The sequence below is a fragment of the Canis lupus genome, chromosome 24 (assembly GCF_048164855.1).
Source record: "Canis lupus baileyi chromosome 24, mCanLup2.hap1, whole genome shotgun sequence".
Classification (NCBI taxonomy): Eukaryota; Metazoa; Chordata; class Mammalia; order Carnivora; family Canidae; genus Canis; species Canis lupus.
In genome coordinates, this window is record NC_132861.1 from 15033401 (window position 1) to 15055545 (window position 22145).

Here is a 22145-nt window from a genome sequence, read left to right on the forward strand (position 1 = left end):
CTTGAAGGGAGGGGGGAATTAGTATCCAGAGTATATTATGTAGAATTTCCAATTTTCAACAATAAACAAAAAGTATAATACACAAAAAGATAGGACTGCATGACCCATACACCAAGAAATAAGTAGGTAACAAAAACTGCCTGTGAGAGGGCCTACACACCAGATTTAACAAAGTGTTCAAATTAGCCCATATAAACATGTTCAAAGAACCAAAAAAAATGCTTAAAGGTTTGAAGGTATGAAGGTACATCAAACAGATGTCAATAATGAGATAGAAATTATAATAAAGAACCAAATAAAAATTCAGGAGTTGAAAACTTTTAATAAAGAATAAAGAACAATTCATTAGAGTGGCTTAATGGTAGAGTTGAGTTGGAAGAAGAAAGAATTATGAAACCTGATCTTATATTAATAGAAAGTATACAATTTGAAGACCAGTGAGAAAGTAGAATGAGGAAAAATGAACACAGACTCAGAAATGTAAGAAGCTTTTAGACACACCAATATAGGCATATGGGAATATTAGAACAACAGCAGAAAAAGAATGAAGTAGAAAAAATATTCAAGGAAATGATAGCTAAAGAACTTCAAATTAGCTTAACAACATTAATATGCACATCCAGGGGGCTCAGTGAACTTTAAGTGAGATAACTGCAAAGAGATCTATATCTGGACACATTGGAGCAAATATGTTGAAAGCCAAAAACCATGGGATAATAATAATAATAATAATAATAATAATAATATTGAAATCACAAAAGAAAAATTACTCATGTACAAGGGGTAAGATTATAGATGACTTTCATCACACACACAAAAATAGAGGCCAGAAGGCACTGGGATGACAAATTCAAAGTGCTGAAAAAAACCTTTCAACCAAGAGTGTTATGCTGAGCAAAATAATCTTTCAAAAATGAAGGCAAAATAAAGACATTACCATATAAACAGGAAAAGAGATGATTTTTTTACTCAACTACATATTTTTCAAGAAATAATAAAGGAAATTCTTCAGATTAAAAATAAGTTAACTCAATCCACAAAGAGCCTTGGTAAAGGTAATTATGTAATCAGGTATGATAGTGTAAATCTATATTTTTTCTTCTTTTCTTTTCATAAGTGATTTAAAAAGAAATGTCATAAAATAGTATAGATGCAAAATCTTCATCCAAATTTCCACATACCAAAACTAGAAATATATATAAGGTTATACATAAACACCAAATGGGATTTATCCCAAGAATGTAAAGCTGACTTAACATCCCACAATAAATTAATCTAATACATCATAACAATAAAGGACAAAAACTACATGATCATCTCAATAAATTCAGAAAATGCATTTGATAAAAGCCAATACATCTTCAGGATAAAAACAGTCAACAATGCAACAACAAAAAAACCCCAAAACAATCAACAAAGTAGAAATAGAATGGATCTTCCTCAACTTACAAAAAACATCTACAAAAACCCCATAGTTAACATTTTGCCTCATGGTGAAAGACAGAATGCTTTCCCCTAAAATCAAGAACTGGACAAAGATATTTCTAACATTTCTATTCACTATTGTAGTGGAAATTTTAAGCAGTACAGTTGGGCAAGAAAATGCAATAAAAATTACCCAGATCAGAAAAGTAAAAGTAAAATGATCTCTATTTGCATATTATATAATTTTATATATAAAATTCATATATATATGATGCTAAAATTATATGTTATTTTGATAAAATGCTAAAATTAAAATACTATTATAAGCGATAAATTAAGGTTTCAGAGTGCAAGATTAATATACAAAAATCCATTTTATTTCTATACAACAGAAATAAGGAAACAGAAAATGACATTAAGAAAACAACTCTATTAACTACTGAATAAAAATGAAAACTCTTAGAAATAAATTTAACAGAAGTGCAAAATTTATACTTTAAAAATTGCAAAACTTTGCTGAAAGACTTTAAAGAAGGCTTAAGTGAATGTAAAGATAGCCCATGCTTGTGGATTAGAAGATGTAATACTGATAAGCTGGCAGTACTTCCCAATCAGTCTAAAGACCCAATTAAATCCTTTTTGAAGTACCAGCTGACTTTGCAGAAATGGATAAGCTGATTGTAAAATGTGTATGAAAATATAAGTGACTCAGAATAGCCAAAACGAACTTTAAAAAGAAAAACAAAGTTGGAGAACTCATACTTCTTGATTTCAAAACTTACTCCAAAGCTACTAATCAAGACAATGCAATGTTGACATAAGCATAGATATATATAGCTCAATGAATAAAATTGAGAAATAAGCCCTCATATTTATTATTAAGTGATTATTTAACAAGTGTGCCAATGCAATTCAGTGAAGGGTGGAAAAGAACACTCTTTTTGACAAATAGTTCTGAGGCAAGTGGATATTCATATACAAAAGTATAAATCTGGACATATACCACACACAAAATATACAAGTGAACTCAAAATAGAACTAAATGAAAGTGTTAAAGTATAAATAATTAGCAGAATTTATAGGGATAAATATTTTTTACTTTGGTTAGGCAAAGGTTCTTAGATGTATGACACCACAACAGAAACAATACAAAAATAAATAAATTGGATTTAATCAAAATTTAAAAATTGTGTATCAGAAGACACCATTAAGAAAGTAAAAATATAGAAAAGATCAATGAAATCAAGAGCTGCTTTTTTGAAAAGATAAACAAAATGGATAAACCTTTAGCCACTCTTTAAGAAAAAAAGAAAGGACTCAAAGTCCAAAAGGAAGGGGGAGATAAAACAACTACCATCATACAAATACAAATATTATTATATATGTATAATAATATTATACATATATAATAATATATATTATATATAATAATATAAAATATTACATGCCAACAAATTTGACAATCTAGAATAAATGGATAAATTCCTAGAAATATACAATCTTCCAAACTGAATCAAGAAGAAATAGAAAACTTAAACGGACCAATTACTAGTAATGAAATTAAATTAGTAATCAAAAATCACCCTCCAAAAACATCCGGGACCAGACAGCTTCACAAGTGAATTGTACCCAACATTTAAAGAAGAGTTAATAACTATTTTTCTCAAACTAGTCTAAAAAAATAGAGGAATAAAACTTCCAAATTCATTCTATGAGGCTAGCATTACCCTGATACCAAAACCAGCACTATAAAAAATGAAAACTATGGGCCTCTGATGAACGTGAATGCAAATATCCTTAACACAATGTTAGTAAGCTAAATTCAACAATGCATTAAAAAAGTCATTCATCATGATCAGGTGGGATTCATTCTAAGGATGCAAGTGTCTTTCAATATTTACAAATCAATCAATGTGTGATAAATCACACTAACAAGAGGATGAATAAAAACCAAATGCCTCAACTAATATTCGATAAAGGAGGAAAGACTATCCACTGGAAGAAAGACAGTCTCTTCAATAAATGGTGCTGGGAAAATTGGACATCCACATGCAGAAGAATGAAACTAGACCACTCTCTTTCACCATACACAAAGATAAACTCAAATGGATGAAAGATCTAAATGTGAGACAAGATTCCATCAAAATCCTAGAGGAGAACACCCTTTTTGAACTCGGCCACAGTAACTTCTTGCAAGATACATCCACGAAGGCAAAAGAAACAAAAGCAAAAATGAACTATTGGGACTTCATCAAGATAAGAAGCTTTTGCACAGCAAAGGATACAGTCAACAAAACTAAAAGACAACCTACAGAATGGGAGAAGATATTTGCAAATGACATATCAGATAAAGGGCTAGTTTCCAAGATCTATAAAGAACTTATTAAACTCAACAGCAAAGAAACAAACAATCCAATCATGAAATGGGCAAAAGACATGAAGAGAAATCTCACAGAGGAAGACATAGACATGGCCAACACGCACATGAGAAAATGCTCTGCATCACTTGCCATCAGGGAAATACAAATTAAAACCACAATGAGATACCACCTCACACCAGGGAGAATGGGGAAAATTTACAAGGCAGGAAACCACAAATGTTGGAGAGGATGTGGAGAAAAGGGAACCCTCTTACACTGTTGGTGGGAATGTGAACTGGTGCAGCCACTCTGGAAAACTGTGTGGAGGTTCCTCAAAGAGTTAAAAATAGACCTGCCTTACGACCCAGCAATTGCACTGTTGGGGATTTACCCCAAAGATACAGATGCAATGAAATGCCAGGACACCTGCACCCCGATGTTTATAGCAGGAATGTCCACAATAGCCAAACTGTGGAAGGAGCCTCGGTGTCCATCGAAAGATGAATGGATAAAGAAGATGTGGTCTATGTATACAATGGAATATTACTCAGCCATTAGAAATGACAAATACCCACCATTTGCTTCAACGTGGATGGAACTGGAGGGTATTATGCTGAGTGAAATAAGTCAATAGGAGAAGGACAAACATTATATGTTTTCATTCATTTGGGGAATATAAATAATAGTGAAAGGGAATAGAAGGGAAGGGAGAAGAAATGGGTAGGAAATATCAGAAAAGGAGACAGAACATAAAGACTCCTAACTCTGTCAAACGAACTAGGAGTGGTGGAAGGGGAGGAGGGCAGGGGGTGGGGGTGAATGGGTGACGGGCACTGAGGGGGGCACTTGACAGGATGAGCACTGGGTGTTATTCTGTATGTTGGCAAATTGAACACCAATAAAAAATAAATTTATTATTAAAAAATAAAATAAATCAAACAAAACAAAACAACAACAAAAAAACCAAATGCCTGATCACTTAGTAGATATAGAAAAAGCATATGACAAAATACAACAGCATTCATAGTAAAAATTCAACAAAGTATGGTTAGAGGAAATAAACCTCAACATAACAAAGTCCATATGTAACAAAACCAGCAGCTAACATCATACTCAATGGTGAAAAACTGGAAGCTTTTCCTCTAAGGAACATGACAAAGATGTCCACTCTCACCACTTTTGTTCAACATAGTCCTGGAAGTCCCAGCCATGGCAATCAGACAAGAAAAAAGAAATAAAGAAATAAAAGACATCCAAAGTGGTAAAGAAGAAGTAAGATTGTCACTATTTGTGGATGACATGGTACTATACACAGAAAACCCTAAAGATGCCATCAAAAAACTATTAGAAGTATTAAATGAATTCAATACAGTTGCAGGATACAAAAGTAATATAAAGAAATCTGTTTGGGGGCATCTGGGTGGCTCAGTGGTTGAGCATCTGCCTTTGGCCCAGATCATGATCCCAGGGTCCTGGAATTGAGTTCCACATCAGGCTCCCCACAGGGGGTCTGCTTCTCTCTCTGCCTATGTCTCTGCCTCTGTCTCTGTTTCTCTCATGAATAAATAAATAAATAATTTTTTTAAAAATTTTTATTTATTTATGATAGTCACACACACACACAGAGAGAGAGAGAGAGAGAGAGAGAGAGGCGGAGACATAGACAGAGGGAGAAGCAGGCTCCATGCACCAGGAGCCCGATATGGGACTCGATCCCGGGTCTCCAGGATCGCGCCCTGGGCCAAAGGCAGGCGCTAAACCGCTGCGCCACCCAGGGATCCCAATAAATAAAAATTAAAAAAAATATGTTGCATTTCTAAACAATAATGAAAAAGAAATTTAAAAAGCAATCTCATTTACAATTGTGCAAAAAAGCATAAAATATCTAGAAATAAAATTAATTGAGATAAAAGACCTATACTCCAAAGACTATAAGACATTGATGAAAGATATTGAAGACAACACAAATGGAAAGACATACAATGCTCATGGATTGAAAAAATTAATATTGTTAATATGTCCATAATATCCAAAGCAATCTACAGATTCAATGTAGTACTGATCAAAATACCAAATAGCATTTTTCACAGAACTAGAACAAATAGTCCTCAAACTTGTATGGAACCACAATAGATCCTGAACAGCCAGAGTAATCTTAAAAAAGAACAAACCTGGAGATAGGTATCACAATCCTAGATTCAAGATGCTATACAGCTATAATAAAATAATACAGCATTGGCACAAAAATAGACACACAGAACAATAGATTAGAATAGAGACTCCAGAAATAAACCCATGCCTCTATGGTTAATTTACAACAAAGGAGGCAAGAATATATAATAGGAAAAAGACAACCTCTTCAATAATTGGTGTTGGGAAAACTGGACAGCTATATGCAAATGAATGAAACTGGGCCACTTTCTTACACCATACATAAAAATAAACTCAAAATGGATTAAAGACTTAAATGTGAGACTTGAAACCATGGAACTCTTAAAAGAACATATAGCAGTAATCTTTGGACATCAGGCTTAGCAACATGTTTATCAATAGGTCGCCTCAGGCAAAGGAAACATGCAAAAATAAACTATTGAGACTATACCAAAATAAATAAAATTTTAAAAATAAAAAGCTTTTACATAACAATAATAACCATCAACAAAACAAACGGCAACCTATGAATGAGAGAAGATATTTGCAAATGATGTATCTGGTAAGTGATTAATATCCAAAAACTATAAACAACTTTAAGTAACTCAACATAAAAAAAAGCAATCCAATTAAAAAATGGGAAGAGGAACTAAATAGACATTTTTCCAAAGAAGACATACAAATAGCCAACTGACACATTAAAAGATACTCAACGTCACGAATCATCAGGGAAATGTAAATCAGAACCACAATGAGACATACCAATCAGAATGTCTAATCTGAAAAAGACAAAAAAGTAAGTGTTGGTGTGGATATGGTAAAAAGGGAGCCCTCATGCACTGTTGATGGGAATGTAAATTAGTGCAGACATTGTAGAAAGCACATGGAGGTTTCTTAAAAATTAAACATATAAATACCATATGATCCAGTTATTCCATTACTGGGTATTTACCCAGAGAAAACAAAAACACTAATTTGAAAAGATATATGTACCCATTTGATTATTACAGCATTACTTATAATACCCAAGATGTAGAAGCAACCCAAGTGTCCACCCATAGATGAATAGATAAAGAAGACGTGGTACACATACACACACACAATGGAATATTACTTAGCCATAAAAAGAATGAGATCTTGCCATTTGTGACCACATGGATGGACCTAGAAAGTGTTATGCTAGGTGAAATAAGACAGAAAAAGACAAATTCTAGGGAATTTCACTTACATGGAGAATCTAAAAACAAAACTATTGAACAAAGAAACAAAAAGCAGACAAATACAGAGAATAAACTGGTGGTTACCAGATGGGAGGTATACAGGGGATGCATGAAATAGATAAAGGGGATTAAGAGGCATAAACTTTTATTTATAAAATAAGTTATAGTGCAGCCCCAGTGGCTCAGCGGTTTAGCGCCGCCTTCAGCCCAAGGTGTGATCCTGGAGACCCTGGATCGAGTCCCACCTCGGGCTGTCTGCATGGAGCCTGCTTCTCCCTCTGCCTGTGTCTCTGCCTCTCTCTATATCTCTCATGCATAAATAAATAAAATCTTAAAAAAATAAGTTATAAAGATGAAATATACAGCATAGAGAATGTAGCCAATAGTATTGTAATAACCTACTATTGTGACAGATGGTGACTAACATTTCCATGGTGAGCAATGAGTAATAGAATTGTCTCATCAATATGTTCTACATCTGAAACTAATATAACATTGTATGTCAATTATACTTCAATAAAAAATGATAATACAGCACATGGAATGGAAAAAAAGCATTTGCACATTATAACACAGATTTCTATCTGGTATATATAAAGAATGCTTACAACTCAACAGTAAAAAGACAGAAAGACCCAATTATTTAAATATACAAAATATTTGAATAAATATTTCCCCTGAAAGGACATACAAATAACTAATAAATACATGAAAAATTCTCAACATCACTAATCATTAAACAAATACAAATTAAAACCACAATGAGGTACTACCTCATGTCTATTAGGATGCTATAATCAAAATGACAGATAGCAATGAATATTGGCAAGAACGTGAAGATTGGAACTCTCATCATACACAGCTGGCAGGAATGTTAATATGGTGCAGCTGCTTGGGAAACAGTCTGGAATTTCCTGTAGTGGTTAAGCATTGAGTTACCATACCATCCAGCAATTACACTGCTAGGTATTTGCCCAAGAGAAAGTAAAATCTATACCCACAGAAAAATGTGTACACATAGCATTATTTATAACAGCCTAAATGTTCATTGATCAATGAATGAATGTATAATGGATATGTGCTACATCCATACAATGGAATAATGTTAGTTAATAAAAAGGAATGAAGTACTGGTCATACTACAACAGTGATGAATTTTGAAGACATTATACTAAATGAAAGAAGCTAGTCACAAGGACCACATATTGTGTGAGTCTATTTACATGAAATGTCCAGAACTGGAAAATACATAGAAACAGAAAGTAGATTAGTGTTCACCTAAGGCTGAGGGGATGGAGGAATGAACAGTGACAACTGAGGGGTCTGGGATTTCTTTTTGAGAGAAATGAAAGTGTTCCAAAATTGATTATGCTGATAGTTGCAAGACTCTGTTAATAAACTGAAAGCCACTGAACTGTACACTTTAAGTGTGTTGATGTATGGTATGTAAAGTATATCTAAATAAATCTGATAAAAAAAAGTTAATGAAGACTTAACTTCATAATATATCAAGTAGCCCAGAGAAAATAATGCTAACTATACAATACATAGAATATATTTGAAGGATCATAGATCATTCTTAAAATATAGAAAGGGATCTGAACCACTGTGGTAATGACGAATGCAAACCCAGAACCAGAAATACCACAGTTATTAAATTCGTATTTTACAAAAGTTATGTTGTTAATGTCAAGTATTAAATAAGCTAATTTTAAAAATTAATGAATTTTTTTAAAATTCATTTTTTGTCATTTTTCTCTTAGATTCACTAAAATTTTCAACTCATAACTTTTAAAATGGGGCACACACACGCAGAGACAACACCCTCACATTCTTTATAAGGAATAAACAATTACTAATTATTTGTGCTTTCTGGGTGGGACAGAGGACTAACTTAAATAAACTAATCTTTGCAAATTTACTTAAAAGTTAATGGGACTGAATTATTTAACAGGCAAGCAAACTACATAATCACAAACTCACTCACCATGGCAAAGATACGTGAAATGACAACCAGTTTTTTCTAGGTTCCTACTTTATAAATTCAGCCTAAATTTGTCATACTAAATGTAACTGACCAGGTTTACATTATCTACATAGTGTTCTTTATGTTTTAACTTGTATCACATGAAATCTGTTAATGGAAGACATTAAAAATAATTAGAGAGAGAGAGGATCATCATCCCTACCATTTTCTAGAAGAGACAGCAGTTCCCAAACTAGTATGTTAGAATCAGTGGAAGATTTAAAAAAAAAAAAAATCCAAAGCCCAGACCACCCCCAAACCAACGGAATCACAATCTCTGGTTAGGCTACAGGCATCAGTAGCTTATGAAGCTCACCAGAAGATTCCGAAATACAAAGTTTGGGAATTATTACTCTAGTACAAGTGCAAACAGGCAAGGAATGGTGATTTTCCATATTCTAAAAATGTTTGCATTGTGTTTAAGGCTTTAATGTGCTTGTATTCTATAATATTAATTATATTTCTGATGATTTACAACTAATGAAAATTTTATATTCTAAAAGGTCATTAAAAATTATTTAGAATTTGGGACATATTTTCCCTTTTTAATTTACTTACAGTGGTGTTACTGACCTGCTCAGATATCATGATATTTTTCCTTCTTGGGAGTTCTCAGAGATTGAGGTAGTCTTGTGCAAGCTGCAGCTGGGTATCTCCAACAGCAGTGGTAATATAGGCTCTTAGGGCAGGAAGGTCGGAGTGGTGACAGGGCAAGGATCAAGACCTGGGCCTGAGATCCTCACAGAAAGGTCTTGGAGAGGTTTTGTGACCATAGAAGCCCATTGTATGGGAGGCCATTTGCAACCGGGATATGTATAAATCAGGGACTGTAATTTTACTTGTATGATGGTTTCTTATCAAACAATCTTAATTTAGAAATTCAGTGTGAATAAGTTCACCCCAAACATTTTACCATGTATCACTGACTGTTTGCAACATCACTGAAATATTCTACACTAGCTCTTTGTGATTTTATTTTGCATTTTTCTGATGACTAATGATATAGACCATCTCCTCATATGATTGTTTGCCATTTATATACCTTTTCTGAGGGAGTTTTTTTCAAGTTCTTTGCCCATTTTTTAATTGAATTGTCAACATTTTATAGAGTTGCAAGAGTTCTTTCTGGATAAGAATCCTTTTAAATGTATACATTGTAATTTTTTCCCTTAATCAATTTTTCTTAACATTATTAAAATGAGAAGTTTTCAATTTTAAGTCCAATTTATTTAAACATTTTTAAGGTCTGTGCTTTTCTTTCTGTCCTAAGAAATCTTTTCCCACCCCAAGGTTATAAAGACTTAATTCTGTTTTCTTGTAGAAGTTTTCTCTTTTTAGGTTTCATGTTTAGTTTTCTAGTCTAATTTTTGTTTATGATTTGATAGGAGTTGAGATTTAGTTTTGCATATTGACATCCAATTTTCTAATACCATTTGTTGACAAGATTATGCTTTTCCCATGAAAAGTGGCATCTTTGAAACTATATGTATGGATCTGTATCTGAAATCTGTTTCATTGATCTACATGTCTGTTCTTGGACCATATTGTCTTAATAACTATGCTTCATATTTAAATCCTGAACCAGGTAGTATAGCTTATCTGAAAAAATTTTGGCTATTTTAGGTCCTTTGAATTTCAATATAAATTATTGAAAATCAGCTTTTCAAATTTTAATGAAAAATACTGGCATTTGGATTGTAATTGCATTTTATCTATAGATTAACTTCAGGAGAATTGGAGAATTGACATTTTAACCTTATCGAGTCTTCCAATCCATAAACATCTCTCTTGAATAACTTGTCTTTCATTTCTCTCCGGCATGTTTTGGGTCTTTGCACATCTTTTGTTAAACTTATCCATCAGTATTCAAATTTGAATGGTATTCTAAGTAGTATTTTTAGATCTTATTTTCCAAATTTCATTGTTACTATATAGAAATACATTTTATTTCTTAAAATAACTTGCGTCCTGTGTCTTTGCTAAATTTGCTAATTCTTCTAGTAGCTATTTTTTGCTTTATTAGGATTTTTTATATATACGACCACGTTGTCTATGAATAGAGATTTGCTTTTTCCTTTTTTCCTTTCTTCCTTTTCTTTCCTTTTCCTTTCCTCTTGCACTGATGCAGAGTCTACAATCTCTAGAACTATGTTAAATAGAAATGATGAGTGTAGACATGTTTGCTTTTTTTCCTCTTGAGAGGAAAAATTCTTTTTACCATAAATTATGATATTAGCACAGATGTCCATTAGCATATCGAGGAAGTTTTCTTCCTTTCTTTCTTTCTTTCTTTCTTTCTTTCTTTCTTTCTTTCTTTCTTTCTTTCTTTCTTTCTTTCTTTCTCTTTCTTTCTTTAAGATTCTATTTATTTATTCATGAGAGACACAGAGAGAGGCAGAGACCTAGGCTGAGGGAGAAGCCAATGTGGGACTCTGTCCCAGGACCCCAGGATCATGACCTGAAAAGAAGGCAGATGCTCCACCACTGAGCCACCCAGACATCGCGAGGAAGTTTCTTTTTATTTCTAGTTTGCTAGTTTATTGTGAATAGATTTGTGATTTGATGAAATTATTTTTAAATGCATCTATTAAGATCATATTTTTCTCCTTTATTGCTAATATGACTAATTATATTCACTGATATTTGAATATTAAGCCAATATTGCATTCTTGGAATAAGCCTATGTTGGTCATGATTTATTATCCTTTTTACACATTGCTAGATTTGATTTGTTTATATTTGCTAAAGATTTTGCACCTATATTTGTAAGAGATATTTGTCTGAGTTTACCTATAATATTCTTGGTCTGGATTTTGAATCATGGTAGTACTTGCTTGTTAAATTGACTTGGACAGTGTTTCCCTCTGTTTTATGAAAAAGATTAAGATTAGTATTATTTCTTCCATAAATATTTGATAAACTTTACTGATGAAGTCATTTGGGTATTGAGTCTTCTTCATGGGAAAGTTTTTAATTATGACTTTAATCTTATTACTAGATATAAGGATATTCAGTTTTTTAATTGAATCGATTTTGTTAATTTGTATCTTTCAGGGAATTTTTAATTTTGACCCAAGTTGTCACATTTATTTGCATACATTTATTTATAATGCTCCCTTATTATCTGTGATACTCATACTGATAACTTATTGATATTCTCTCTTTCATTTACTGATACTGGTAATTTTGAATTATCTTTTTTGTGGTGATCAGTGCAGCTGAATAACTTTATTGATAGTTTCGAAAAACCAACTCTGGTTTCATTGATTTTATATACCATTTTTTTAATATTTTATTAATTTCTACCCTTATTATTTCTTTCCCTTCTACTTAACTGAGATTTAATTCGCTCTTCTTTTCCAACTTGTTGAAGTTGGAAGATTAGGTCACTGATTTTATAGACTCCTACTCTAACATAAGCATTTAAAGCTAATCTAAATTCTTTTTAAATTTAAAGCAAATTAATATTCTTTCAAATTTTATTTGTCAAGATTTTTTCCTTCAATTTTGAAAAAAAAGTTTTGCTGTATATAGAATTTTAGGTTGATAGTTCATTTTCTTCAACACTTGGAAAATGCTTGGTATCTTCTGGTTTGTATTATTTTGTTGAGAAGTCTGATATTTCTTCTATTTGTTTCTCTTTATTATGTTTTCTATTTTTGTATGATTTGTAGTTTTTTCTCTTTATCGCTGATTTTCAACAATTCGATTTTGATATGCCTTGGTCTGGTTTTATTTGCATTTATGCTTCTTGAGATCACTCAGTTTGGGGTTTATAGTTTCTCAAATATGGAAAAATTTACTCATCATTTCTTTTTATATTTTTTCTCTCACTCTTTTTCCTCTTCTTCTGGGATTCCAGCTACACACCTGTTAGAACTCTTGATATTTTCCCACCTCTTTATTTATACCATCTTTTTCTCTTTTGATTCATTTTTAGTTTCTTTTGCCCTGTCTTTAAGTTCACTGATCTTTTATTTAGCCGTCTCTCTGAAGTTAATAACAACCCAGTGATGTTTTCCTTCCATGTATTAATATTCTTCATCTCTAGAAATTCAAATTAGTTCTTCTTTACATCTTTCCTTTCTCTCATTGCTTTCTTTCAAATGTCTGAGTGTAATCGTAAAACTTACAATAGCTATCTTAGAAATTTTCCTGCTAATTCCAATATGTATGTTATTTCTGTGTTGGTTCTATTGCCAATTTTCTCCTGCTTACGGGTCATAATTTTGCTTCTTCATATATCATAATTTTATAATGGGTGCTGGACATTGTGAATTTTATACTGCTGAATGTTTTTTGTTGTATACATTTAAATACTTGGATTTTGTTTTGGCAGGTAGTTACATTCCCTATGAACAGTTTGATCCTTCTAAAATCTGTTTCTCTTCTTCAAGTTGAATCTAGAGTATCTTTTACTATAGAAATAATTTAGTTCCTATACAAAGGTTATCTCTTCTTGGGTGTCTACTGAATGCTTCATATTGAATGATGTCTGTTTATTTTGGCCCATGGAAATTTGAGTAAATCCCAGCTTTATATTCGATCTGGCAATTTTCAATTTGCAGGTCTGTGGTAATTTGCTTTTCCATGCTAATTGCTCATTGATGGCCTTGTGAAATTTCTTAGTAACACATATGCAGATTGGCATTCAGCCAAAGACCTAGGAGGACCCCCATGTAGCTTTCTGGAGCTCATTCTCTGCATTGTTCCTTCATTTCCAGCATTCACTTCTGCAAATTCCAGCCATCTTGGCCTCTCTAAAGTCCAATCTCTGTCTCATCATCTCAGCCAAGATGTTGACCTTTGGCCTTTTCCTCTCTGCACAGACCAGAAATTGCCTCCAGGTATGAAGCCAGGGCAGTGGTAGGTCTCACCTAATTGTTTGCCCCTCTCTCAGGGATTACAGTCCTGTGGTGCTTTCTATCCAGTGTCTGAAAAAATTATTTCATGTTTTGTTCAATATTCTAATTAATTATAGCAAGAGGGAGAGTACTGTTACTTCTTCATAGGTCAGAAAGGAAAAGTCCTGGTTTTGCTAATTTTTTTTTTGTCACTAGTTTGTTATGTACTGAGAAATATCACTGAAAGTCTCCTACTACTAACATACTTGTTTTTCTTTTAATTTCTCATAATTTACAGTTTACAAATGTTTGTTGTTCCACCAGTACTTCTAGCTGTTTCATACTCATTGCAACTTGTGCTGTTTGGCATTACAAGGTGCTCTTCTTTTTCTTGTTTAGTTGTCAGCCTCAATTTCTTCTTAATACCATTTTTGTGCTTTTAATTTGTATTTTCCTTGCCTGTAATTTATTTTTCAACTTTGTGACTTACTTACTATTTAGGTCTGTTGCTTGTATATAGCATAGAATTGGGTTTAGTTTTTGAACACAATTGGAGAGTCATTCTTTAAAAAAAAAAAAAAAAAGGTTTTGTTTACAAGATCTCGTTTGAAAGACACCTGGGTGGCTCAGCGGTTGAGCATCTGCCTTCAGCTCAGGTCATGATCCTGGGGTCCTGGGATGCAGTCCCGCATCCGGCTCCCTGCAGGCAGCCTGCTTCTCCCTCAGCTTATGTCTCTGCCCCTTTCTCTGTATTTCTCATGAATAAATAAAATTTTTAAAAATTTTTTTCATTTGACCTTGCATTTCTGTTTTAATAGATTTTTCTAATCTTTATATATTTGGCTTTCTTTGTGGTTTTCTGTGTGTTATCTTCTGGTATTCAGGAAGGTTTGAATTTTTGTTCTTATGATTACTTTTATTATAAGTTTACATAGTGCTCTGTTTCTTTGGACAAATCCACTGGTTTCCAAGTATGATAAAATTATGTTTCCCTGGGACACCTGGATGGCTCAGTGGTAGAGCATCTGCCTTTGGCTCAGGGCATGATCCCAGAGTCCCCAGGACCAAGTCCCACATCAGGCTTCCTGCATGGAGCCTGCTTCTCCCCTGCCTATGTCTCTGCCTCTCTCTCTCTCTCTCTCTCTGTGTGTGTGTGTGTGTGTGTGTTTATTGTGAATAAATAAATAAGTGAGCTTCTCTCTTATTTGGGGTGGGGGGCCTGCAGCAGCAAGCACCTTCGACAGGTGTGAGAGATCCTTAGAGCAGCAAACCCTGAAGCAAAATTAGGGATCAGTAGCCTAAGCCTCCCCAGGCTGCACACAGACAGGGAAGAGCTTTGTGTGTCTCAAATAAAAGGAAATTGAGGTGTGTTTTCTCTCCCACAACTGACCTCAGGGCTTATTCATTGCCTTTCCACCAAGGGAATGATTTCTAATCCCTGACGGCCCCTATTCCCACCCCTACAGATTTGTGGGGCATCCATTCTTTTTCTTCTTTAGTCTCCCGGCCAACTTTTTTTTTTAGAAATGGTTTTGATCCCCCAGCCTTTTCAGGAGCTCTTCTGGGCACCGGTGTCTCACTGGCCCACTGAGGCCCAGATCATAGGACAGGTTTGCTGGTACAGCCCAGGGAAACAGGTGACAAGTCCTGCCACCCTTGCCAGTACCACGGACCACACCCATCTGGATTGTAAGAAGAGCTTCCCTTTAAAGCTCCTACGTCAGCAGATGATATTTTCCTGCCTTTTTTTTAGGACTGTGGTGGGTACTGCCTCATGGGGCAGGGGGAGGGGCTGCCCTACTGCCTTTCCCACTTCCCTCCAACATGTGTTCACTCGTGTGTATGATAATCTTGTGCATCATCATTTCTGTTGTTTTCATTTTTATAGTAAAGTTTGAATTAACATAAAAAATGTTTCTTGTGAATAAATAAATAAAATCTTTAAAAAAAAGAATTATGTTTCCCATCCTTCCATCTCCCTTCCTTCTCCTCTAGCAACCCATTATCTTGCATATGGCATGCCTTTACACTTGATATAAACTTATAATTCCATCATTTGTTAACTTTGAATATTCTTTATTAACTCCCAATTTTAGATGAGACAGTCTGCAAACCTACTGTACTTTCCATCGAATTCACCTATCCTCAGATATTATATAAATTTCATCATCCCCACATTGTCTAGGCCATTGAATAATTACAATCGGATTGATCATTCTAGCACTATGTTTTTAATTTTGCTTTATTTTAATTCTATGGTCAAATATATCAAATTCGCACAACAAGTCTTTTTGCTCTGGCTTCTCTGAATCATTTCTTTGTTGGCTGGTTATAATAGGTGTTTTTGTTTTTAATTCCTTGGTGAGTATACTTTAATAAGTTTTGGTGCCCTTCTATTCATTTGCCTTCAAACCTTTTTTTAGAATTTAAAAAAACACTTTTTTTGGTTTAAAGATTTTATTTATTAGAAAGAGTGAGCATGAGGGGAAGGGCAGAGGGAGAGGGAGAGAGAGAATCTCAAGCAGGCTCCACATTGAGAGCAGAGCCCAATGTGGGGCTCCATCTCATGACCCTGAGATCATGACCTGAGCTGAAATCAAGAGTGGGACACTTAACCACCTGAGCTACCCAGGTACCTCTGCTTTCAAACCATTTTCAAACATATTTTATACATTAGACAAATTTCTAGTATAGTGAATGGTAACCACACAAATAACATAGAATAGAATACCATGCCTTTTTTCCTATAGTCTCTTTTTATGGATGTTGTGCCTGCTTCTTTTTATATCATTCCTCAAGAAATTAGATTTTTTCTTTCCCAGCTAATGGAAGAAGATTCTTTTAAGGAGAGTATTTTTGCTGATATTTCTGAGGCCTGCTGCCCTTGGCCAGCTTGATATTTACTTTGCTCTGGTGCTTTTACTATCACCAAGTATAGCTTCTGTGCTCATCATAGCTGCTTAAAAACCCTCATTAAGCTTTCTGAGACTGGATTTTTTTGTCTCACGGTTTTCCTCACATAGATTCTGTGGAAATTTTCTGTTTGCATCATTGATTTTGTACAATATCAAGAAAGAAAAGAATTTCTGTATGACATCACCATGTGCAAACTGCAAGTTTCCCTTTTGTCCCAACAAATCTTATAATTTCTCTCTTCCCTTTGTGAATATGCATCTAGACAACATAACTCAATATGACCATTCTATTCAGTTTTCTCATCTATACTATCACCCCATTCCCATTAAAACTCACCAACTTAGGTCTATACACAATCCAGACTCGATTGTCACTTCTCTAACTGTTCTAAACTGGCCCGAATATTTACCTATAGCTTCTGTCAATGAGATGCCTTAATACTCCACTTTAGATAATTTTAAGAAAGGGTTATGAGCCTTGTGTATTTTAGTGGGTTATAAATCAGGAGAAAATAGAATAAGTGAGCTTCTGACTCAGTGTTGGGATCAGGAACTTACATCCCCAAATTTCTATATCAACCAGGGCCAAAGGACAATTATATATTTGAGAATTTTTATAAGTGAAAAAATCACCCTAATCTTGAGATAGCTTTAACCCTTCATACAGAATGACATTCATAAGTTCTAGCAGACTTAGCAATGAGAGAATATGAAATTCCATTATAAATTTAAATTATCTGTTAGGTTTATTATTTTAGTAATCCTGGGAAAGAAATAAAGTGAAAAGTATGATTTTAAAATGCTTAAAATCCTAGCCTTGTGTCCTGACATCACTCATGAGATGGTTTGGATTTTCAATTTGCCAGATGGTCTTTATGCATCTGAAACTAGTTTTCATAATCACATTCATGTATTCCTTGCAATTTATTTACCCATTTTTTGCTTAATATATCTTTGGAGAGAATAAGAAATGGAAAAATGTTACAATTGTGACAGGCAACAATGGAAACATTGTTGTCACTTTTGAAATATGACCAATAATTGAGAAACATTTTTGGTGGCTAGTATGGGTTCCTTTGGTAAAAATAAATTCAAATCTATGTTTCAGACTCTATAAGAGATTTTTAAAAATGACTTTTTCATTTTTCAGATATGGTCTTACAAGGGGGTCACACTACAGACTATTTGTTTCTTGGAAATTTTATTTATACGGTAAGATCCCCCATATAATTAAATTGCCTTTTCTAGTTTTTAATTGAAAAATTCAAGCATTATAAGAATTTCATAAGTTTTATGCTTCAGTACCTTTTCCAAGAACGAACTATTATAATGGTTGCATATGCATGTGTATATATGTGTGGGTGTATATATACGCACGCATATATAATTTCTATAAATATGAAATACATATAACAAACATATATATCCTCCCCTTTTTTGTACGGGTAGAGAGGTGCCCTTCTATATCTTGTTTTTTCACTATACAGTATGCCTTGGTGATGACTTCAAATAAGCCCATAAATATCTACTTCATTCTTTCAGGGCTGCTTATATGACTATCTCATCATTATTTATTTAGTCACTCTTCTATTAGTGGACACTAAAATTGTTTTGGGTCGTCATTGTAAGCAATGCTGCAAGTATTATCCTTTATACCCATGAGTAAGTATGTCTGTAGGACAAATCTCTAGAAGTGTAATTGCTGGATCAGAGGGTACTGTGAATTTTTAAAATCATTACTAAATTATACCCCAAAGAGGTTGCACACATTTAGTTACAAGAATATCAGTTTCCTGGGCAAAAGACATGAACAGAGATCTCACAGAGGAAGACATGGACATGGCCAACAAGCACATGAGAAAATGCTCTGCATCACTTGCCATCATGGAAATACAAATCAAAACCACAATGAGATACCACCTCACACCAGTGAGAATGGGGAAAAGTAACAAGGCAGGAAACCACAAATGTTGGAGAGGATGTGGAGAAAGGGGAACCCTCTTGCACTGTTGGTGGGAATGTGTACTGATGCAGCCACTCTGGAAAACTGTGTGGAGATTCCTCAAAGAGTTAAAAATAGATCTACCCTATGACTCAGCAATTGCACTGTTGGGGATTTACCCCAAAGATACAGATGCAATGAAACGCCAGGACACCTGCACCCCAATGTTTCTAGCAGCAATGTCCACAATAGCCAAACTGTGGAAGGAGCCTCGGTGTCCATCGAAAGATGAATGGATAAAAAAGATGTGGTCTATGTATACAATGGAATATTCCTCAGCCATTAGAAATGGCAAATACCCACCATTTGCTTCGATGTGGATGGAACTGGAGGGTATTATGCTGAGTGAAATAAGTCAATCAGAGAAGGACAAACATTATATGGTCTCATTCATTTGGGGAATATAACAATAGTGAAAGGGAATAAAAAGGAAAGGAGAAAAAAATGAGTGGGAAATATCAGAAAGGGAGACAGAACATGAGAGACTCCTAACTCTGGGAAACGAACTAGGGGTGGTGGAAAGGGAGGTGGGCGGGGAGTGGAGGTGTCTGGGTGACAGGCACTGAGGGGGGGCACTTGATGGGATGAGCACTGGGTGTTATGCTATACGTTAGCAAATTGAACTTGAATAAAAATAATAATAATAAAATAATTTAAAAAAAGAATATCAGTTTCCCTAAGCCACTATGGGCAGTAGTCTTATCATACTTTTGATCTCGTAGGTAAAACGTATTCTATTGCAGTTATTGCCTTTGCCTAAGCAAAGATAAGCATATTTGCTTGAAGTAAAAATACACTTCTGTTTCTTCTTTTATGAAGGCTTGTTGAATTACCTTACTAGTTCCATTAGTTTGTTGGTTTTTTTATTATTATTAGCAGATTTTTATGTGGTAAGGATGTTAATTTTTTTCCTCATATTTGTTACAAAAATATACTCCCAGTTTTACATTTTCACTTTTCATGGCATTTTGATCATGGCATATATTCTGCATATTAGTTTTATGTAGTTAAATTTATTGATATTTTTGCTTTATGGCTTCTGAGTTTTGTGTCTGCCACTAATTTCTTACTCGTGATTCTAAAAATCAAAGGTGTGTATTTAATTGTATGTTATCCTGTTGGTATGCAAGTAGAAACATACTCCTCTGCATGTTTTTCCTTTTCATTTAGCAACACATGTTGCTTTCTTCTGTGTAAGAAGCAGTTTATGGGCATATTATCTCTTTTCACTTTAGCTGGTTGTCTATTATTTCATGTTATTGGTTGTGGCTTTTAATTCTGTATTATATAGTCCTAAACACCAAATGTGGTTAGGTAGTAGTTTCTTACTTATTTGGACATATGCATACAGCAAGTTACCTTCTTTTCAGACCTTACCACACACAGGCATGTGTGTATATATGCAAACATATAAAATAATCCTTGTTAAGATGCCAGAGTAAATTGATCTCATGGAATCTCAATCTCCCAAGGGGGAAAAAAAAAAAAGAAAGAAAAAGAAAAAAGTATAGTAAAACCACCACCAATAAACAATAGCAAAATAAATTTAGCATAGCAATTGAAGAAGTAAAGGGGACTAGATCCATGCTAAATACCTCAAAATGACATGCCAAAGAAAAAATTGTAGAGTTAGTAGGGTCAGCATGGTGAGATCATTAAGTCGGCTTTCCTGATATGCTCTTCCCAGTGCCAGTGGGTTGGAGGAAGTAATAGGCCCAAAGATAGTGCTTGGAGGAATGCAGTAAACCTCCAGGGAGGTAGAGTCCACCCTAATGCTTTCAGGGAATTAAAGAAGCCCAATGGAACTAGAGCACGGTGTGAACTGCATGTTGGGCAAGGGAGGTTCAGGATGATGGCAAAGGTGAACTTGCTGCAGTAGCAGAGGCTAGTGGCTTGGCACCTTTAAGATTTTGTAATAGTTTAGATGAGATGATGGATGCTAGCTGGAATGCTGAGTCTAGAGCGAGAGAGTGGACATAAAGTCTGCTTCAAAAGTAGGACGTTACACACCCGGTGTATACCACACATCTGTTGTTGCACAGGAAACCACACTGACAGAATCATACTCCATGACACACTGACAGCTTTTTTTTTTTTTTAGCTTTTTTTTTTGAGATTAAGAATAAGATGAAAAATAAAGCTGCTCAGTATTATCACTTCTCTCTAACGTTGTGCAGGAGTTACTAACTAACATAACGAGGATAAAAAAAGGAGGAGCACAAGCCTTGGAAAAGGAGAAAAATTGGTATTAAATCATACATGATATAATTGTGTATACAGAAAATACAAAAAATTCTACAAATATTATAATTAATAAAAGAGGTTGGCAGTTTGCTGGATATTGGCCAATGTTTAAAAACCAATTATATGGGATCCCTGGGTGGCGCAGCGGTTTGGCGCCTGCCTTTGGCCCAGGGCGCGATCCTGGAGACCCGGGACTGAATCCCATGTTGGGCTCCCGGTGCATGGAGCCTGATTCTCTCTCTGCCTGTGTCCCTGCCTCTCTCTCTCTCTGTGTGTGACTATCAAAAAAAAAAAAAAATATATATATATATATATTTCAACATAATAACAATAAATATTTAGAAAATAAAGAATTTTTTTAGAAAATAATTTCTATACTATTTTACCATAATATCAAAGGAAAAACATGAACAAATCTTTTTTTTTTTTTTTAAGATTTTATTTATTTATTCATGAGAGGCAGAGACATAGGCAGAGGGAGAAGTAGGCTCCATGCAGGGAGCCTGACGTGGGACTCGATCCCGGAACCCCAGGATCACGCCCTGAGCCAAAGACAGACACTCAACTGCTGAGCCACCCAGGTGTCCCAAATCTTTTTGTTTTTAACATGAACAAATCTAATGAATAATGTTCAAGACCTCAGAGGAAAATTATAAGACTATATTGGAGACATTAAGAACATCTAAATGGAGAAATATACCATGCTCATTAATTGGAATACTCAATACTAAAAGGAAGTCTGCTCTCCTCAAAATGATTTATAGATTTATTTTAATCCCAATCAAAAGCCCCAGATACCTGATGGGCTATTTCTAAAGTATGTATATATCAAAATGCAAAAGGACAAGAATAGCCAAAATGTTCTTTATGACGATTTCAATTTACCCTGTTCAACTGTGCTTTTTATCAATAGCAGTTGGATTTCTAATCAGAAAGAAATCTTTCTGATTTATAAAGA

General features: G+C 34.2%; 1 protein-coding gene across 6 annotated transcripts in view; it reads left to right on the top strand.

Annotated features, from left to right (window-relative positions):
- LOC140615799 (phospholipid-transporting ATPase IB-like) overlaps positions 1–22145 on the top strand; it is a 178673-nt gene that overhangs the window by 125184 nt on the left and 31344 nt on the right. For all 6 annotated transcript variants that reach the window (XM_072795717.1, XM_072795721.1, XM_072795718.1 and 3 more), the window contains one exon: positions 18092–18153. In XM_072795717.1, coding sequence (XP_072651818.1) covers positions 18092–18153 — 62 coding nt within the window. The remainder of the gene's footprint in view (positions 1–18091; positions 18154–22145) is intronic.